Source organism: Scyliorhinus canicula, chromosome 11, assembly GCF_902713615.1.
Source record: "Scyliorhinus canicula chromosome 11, sScyCan1.1, whole genome shotgun sequence".
NCBI lineage: Eukaryota > Metazoa > Chordata > Chondrichthyes > Carcharhiniformes > Scyliorhinidae > Scyliorhinus > Scyliorhinus canicula.
This window is the reverse complement of record NC_052156.1, coordinates 93,288,595-93,294,594: the sequence shown is the minus strand read 5'-3', so window position 1 is coordinate 93,294,594 and position 6,000 is coordinate 93,288,595. Positions and strand designations below refer to the sequence as shown.

At 39.4% G+C, this 6,000-nt stretch overlaps 1 protein-coding gene across 1 annotated transcript in view; it reads right to left on the bottom strand.

The window, feature by feature from the left end:
* Positions 1–2,001: 2,001 nt before the first annotated feature.
* tmem115 (transmembrane protein 115) overlaps positions 2,002–6,000 on the bottom strand; it is a 30,412-nt gene continuing 26,413 nt past the window's right edge. The window contains exon 2 of the mRNA XM_038810848.1: positions 2,002–4,069. Coding sequence (XP_038666776.1) covers positions 3,877–4,069 — 193 coding nt within the window. The 3' untranslated portion in view covers positions 2,002–3,876. The remainder of the gene's footprint in view (positions 4,070–6,000) is intronic.

Below are 6,000 nucleotides of genomic sequence, written 5' to 3'. Positions count from 1 at the left end.
ATGTATTCAGAACGTTAGTCCATGCCTTCAACTCATCAGTCCTCAACAATTACTATGCTACCATCCATTGTGCAGTGATCTTCATAACATCTTCCCAAGACTCTCCTGCCCTCCACCTTTTCAAAGAAAAAATACTAACATGCTTTGGAACTTATCCTGAACCCACCCAACGCCACAGTACTGATGCACTTGAAAATCCCATACAAACAATTATCATGATTTAACTGTGGGGACTCACTTTCCCATTTTCAGAAAGAGTGTTAATTACTCAGGAGAGGCTTGGTTAGCATAGACCATGCTAATCAATTGAAACATACTTAAAATCTGATTTGTTGATGCATCCACTTTGAAAATCTATGCTGTTTACTGCATCAACACTGCCATCTTACCAAATATTGTTAGAAGTTAATCATTGCAATAACAGATTATGCACAACGACTAGCTATTGATTAAATGTGATACACTATTCCATGCTCTGGACTCTAATCCAAGATGATGATGAGCTCTTAGTTGTCAATTAATGGCGAGATAAAGGAGAAACATCTAGAAGGTAAATCTACAGCATGCAGATGCAGTCTCTGTTCAAAGGCCAGGCTTTCAGTGAGCATCCTGCATGATGGCACTTATATAATCCACATCATGATCAATGGTGAAGTATTCGGAGCCAGTTCCCAGAGTATTCTGTAACAACTGCAGCCGCAGCAGCCCTTTATTTACTCCGAAATGTCCCCCAGGTTCAATATAATAAAGAATGTGCCTAAAGGTTTTCTTGAGCAATGATCAACAATAATCCCTCCCATCATTTCCCCCAGAGTGAGAGCACTTCAAGGTTTAAACAGTTCTATTTTTTAAAGCACTGAATGGATTATGCCACTTGAAATACACTCACCAGCAGCAAAGGGAAGGGAGGGGGACTTTGGCAAGCAGGTGATAAGAAATTTAGGAGCAGAATATGCATCAGGAAGGCTTGGAATAGCTAACTGAAATATCAGAGCAGAATATTTCCCCATATAAATGTAAAGAAAGAATTTCAAACTCCTCCAATACAGCAATAATAGCCTTCATTCTTATGAAAGTAGGTTAGATAATTGGCACAATTATCCACTTGCTATCCAGTCTAACCTTCCCCATCTTTGAAGAGAGAAAGCCTGGCAGAAAGGCAAATATTAGTCAAAAAAAGTGGGATGAAGTTTCTGTAATAAAAAAATAATGGGGAATGTGAAAGTACAAACAAAATTGTAGAAATAAAATGTCTAACTTCCATGCCTGTAATTTGATTAGCAAATCATGAATTTCTTTTCATGAAAATCTTTTCTTCCAATGACAACTTCCCACCTCATATTTTGGCTGTCAAAGCTTTACAGCCAATAGATATATTAAATCAAACCAAAGCACTGAACTGTAACTATGTAAAGATGAAGCTGATTCAAGATTAGCTCCGACAGGTAGATCAGCTGCCCTTTCTGGTTTGCTCACATAGGGATTGCCTCCTCTCACATTCCCTCTTCTGCTTTCGGACAGAAATCAGAATTAAAATAGTTTTTCTAGTAACCTTTCTACTTAAAAGTAACTTTGTCGGTGTACTGCAGATATGGTTATTTAAAAAAAAAATAATAATTAGTGGGATAAGACCAGTGTTTATTTCCCAACCCTAGCTGCCCAGAGATGTAAGTGGTGGTCCCTCTCCTTGACATTGTAATGTAGCTGTGATTTGCTAGCTCAGTTAAATTAAATGGCAATCACAGGTACAGGACTGGGTTCACATATAGGCTGGAACAGATAAAGATGGCTCATTTTCTTCCCCAAAAAGGCATTTGTGAACCAATCAAACAGCTTCACGGTGTCACTTTCACTGATTAATATGCCAGATTAAGCAAAAAAATCTGAACTCACATTGTGCGGATTATGCATCTGATTTAAACATCATACTCCATGAATTACAAGCACAAGTCATAGACCATTAAAAAAAACCTTAGTTGATTAATTTACTTGAACCACATGTTTTTGGGGTTATGAGAAGTGAACACATGAGATTGTAAAGTTTATTGGACTTGACCTGCGCAACTATGATACATAGAGATATACGAAAAGAAACCTACAATTTAAGTGAAGCCCAGTAAAAGAGATTAGTCTGTTGGCAAATGCTACTCTGGTAAAGTACACAGCACAGCATTAAGACAATGACACTGCACCCACAGAAAATCAAAATAACATTAAATCACTTAGATGAGACTAATACTTGCTTTTTAAAAAAATAATCTTACATTAACATATCTTGCACATTTAAATGTGTTATAAATGATAGCCACTTCCTTGTTATATGTTTGCTGTAATGATTATCAAACTCTTAGACAAAATTAGAATAGTGTTTGTACAGAAGAGATATACCAAATGCTGATCATGTTCAGCACTGACTGACATTAATCACCTTGTAAAAAGTATTGATTGGAAAGAACAGGAGGATAGTTTTCCAAACACTTTTAAATGGGACTTTCAAAAACAGGGAGAGGTTTGTTGTATTGACTTCTTAACCCATTTCACCAGATCTGAGTAACCCTATCAAATTGTAGATGTTATAGAAATTTACCTGATTGCTGTTTCTCTTTGCTACTTAAGTCAAGTGTTTGAACAAACCCTGGCGTAGCAGAAACTCCATGGATTGTTGCAATGTGTGATAACAGCTAGTTCCTATATAAAAGGACAGAAATAAGGAACTGGGCCTTCTCAGATTGCTATATTTTACAAAAGAAAACAAGTCAAAAAGCTTTTAGGAAGTTAGTGGTTGTTTGAAGCAATTCAAAAACCTTCACTGTCCCTTTTATAATTACAGAGGATACCGTATTCCCAATTCAGTTCACTCCAAATACACCTGTAGCTTTTAAATTCAGAGCCAGCACCAATAATGTGTCAGCCTTTTGAGAAGGCACTCTTCCAGCCCTGTCCAATACGGAGGTGAAATGGGAGGAGGGGCAAACCTTTGTTCTCTCTTGCCCGAAAATCTCCAAACTGATTGAAGCAATTTTTACTGAGGGGTCATACTATTCATACACTTGACTGAAGGATCAAAGTGATAATGCGACAAGAAGCTCAACAAGGGAGGAAGGAGGGAAAAACTAAGGAGTATTGAATTACCCAACATGATCAAATTTTGGATTCCCTTTACCCTTGCGATCATATGTAACCTGGAATGTTATTAATCTTTCAGACACATGATTGCAGGGATGGAGCGAAGAGAAAAAAATTCAAAAAGTAAATCCGTTAAAATAAGAATGCGACAAGCTCAGACGCAATAACTTGGCTCTTCAGAGATAGAAAATTACTGCCTCAGGGGTTCAGTGGTGCCAGTTTTCAATATTCCACAGATGGCATGGTCTAGCAATGTGGACTATTACTCTTTTTGGCACATTCTCCGAAAAGGACAACTTGGGAGCCTTGGTATATTTTCAGGCTATTCCTTTTGATTTGATCTTAGTGGCAGCAATACCTCCTCTCGCCCACCTTCCTTTACTACATTTCAATTATGCTAGTTATTTGCTCTATTCAGAAAAGGACACTTCAAAAGACAGTAAATTAATGAATTTCCAGAACTAACCGCAAAAATTGCATCTAATTCATCATCAGTTCAAATGCCACCTCTAATAGTTATAGCCCCAGCTAGAGTTAAAGAATCATTAAATCCTGCTGAAGCCAGGCTTTGAGCACCACAGTTGCACAGGCCTTTATAATCTTTTTTTTCACTGCTGCACTTATTTTCCATTGAGATTGAAGGTGTTTCATTTAAACAGTTTGCAGTACTGATGCATATTTGTAGTATCTGTGCAACAGTAAATCACTTTCACTCCTACTCAATTGGACAATTTATCAATTGATGGTCTCTTAAGATCCTGATGAAAGACCTTGGAATGTAATGTGTTCTGCTGCTCCAGAATCATCTCCATCGCTCTTGTTGCTCTCGGGAAGCAAAGGCATATCAGACAAATCTTCTTTGTCATCTTCATCCATACTGGGCCAAGCTACTTGATCGTCAACGCGTTTCAGCCTTTCATTCAGCGCTTTCAATGCCAGTTGTCTAGGGACAAAAAGCAGAATGAAAAAACATGTTGAATATTCAAAGTGCAAATGGGTTTAGACATTCACCACATACCAAACAATCAAAACATTTCAAATCCAGTAAATTAGAACAATAACAGATTCAGATGTGACTGATTCTTACTGCTTAGTAGCTGCTATATCCTTACCTGTTCACTGTTCATCGCTTTAACAAACTAATAGCAAAGTTGGACTTAAAGCCAATCCCAGAAAGTTCCACACAAAAAGTATTTCAGGATATGGAGTCTAAATAGAAAACTTGCTTTAATGCCCTAGTAACCCCGACAAAGGTACAATTACTTGGGGATGTCCAACAAAGGCAGAGCCATTATTGTCTGAAATTACCCAACATTAAAGTTAGTATTTCACATTCATTCATTTGTGGCATTCTTTTCCGTGTCATGTTCTTTGGTCAGAAGCACCTAAGCAATCAATCAGCCCATTTTCATTGGGAATTGGATTCCATTCCTTGATGAAAATTTCTGTGAACTTCATACTCTGTCACTAGTTTTCCATTATCGGTTTTTTGGGGGTAAAGAACTAGTTCTCTCAAATCTGCTTTTGCATTGTAGTCCATTTCACAGTGATCAGATGATCCAGTCTCTCTCTGCTGGCCACAAGAATCCTACATAAAATATGTTTGAGATTATTACAACTCAGTTCCTCAGCAGAAGTAAAAGAGAAAATGCTGGGACATCTCAGCAGGTCTGGCAGCATCTGTGGGGAGAGAAAAATGCTCAGGTTTCAAATCCAGATGACCCTTTTCCAGCATTTTCTCATTTGGTTTTAGATTTCAGCATCCGCAGTAGTTTGCTTTTACATCTCTACTTCCTACGGAAGCTAAAGAAATTTGTCATGTCTGCATCGACACTCTCAAACTTGTACAGATGTGTGAGAGAGCATCCTATCCGGCTGCATTACAGCTTGGGAAGGCAACTGCCTGGTCCAAGATTGCAAGAAACTGCAGAGTGTGGTGAACTCAGCCCAACGCATCACACAAACTTGTCACCCCCACATTGATTCTGTATACACCTCCCGTTGCCTCAGGAAGGCAGACAGAATTATCAGAGAACCCTCGCACCCAGACATTGCCTTCTTTCAGACCCTTCCATCAGGCAGAATGTACAGAAGTCTGAAGACCCACACACCCACACGTAGGAACAGCTTCTTCCCCACAGCTACAAGACTCCTCAACGACTCCCTCTCGGGCTGATCTGTTCCCTGTAAGAACACTATTCATGACGCCCTATGCTGCTCTTGCTCATGTATTTGCTTTGTTTGGCCACTTGTTCTGCACTGTAACCAATCACTGTTTGTCGATGTACCATTTGTCAATGTTCTCTGTTGATTATTCTTTTGTCTACTGTGTACATTCCCTCGGCCGAAGAAAAATACTTTTCACTGTACTTCGGTACATGTGACAATAAATCAAATCAAATGCAGCTGATTATTGCCAATATTTCTCAGGGTAGAGCAGAGTTTCGGTTTTGCATTTGGATAGGTATAGTTGACCTGTGAAGGCTTGACTACAGCTGGCAACAGAAGTGGGACAAGTACTCTATTCCTCAGCATGGCCATCCCTCACTTGATTTGGATAAGCCACAAAGAATGAACATTTGTCCATTTCTGGCACCCTCAGGTCGGAGTTGAAGAGAACAGGTGCTGCAACAGTTTGGATGAACAAAGAACAAAGAGAACAAAGAACAAAGAAAATTAGAGCACAGGAACAGGCCCTTCGGCCCTCCCAGCCTGCGCCGATCCAGATCCTTTATCTAAACCTGTTGCCTATTTTCCAAGGATCTACTTCCCTCTGTTCCCCGCCCGTTCATATATCTGTCGAGATGCCTCTTAAATGATGCTATCGTGCCCACCTCTACCACCTCCGCTGGCAAAGCATCCCAGGCACCCACC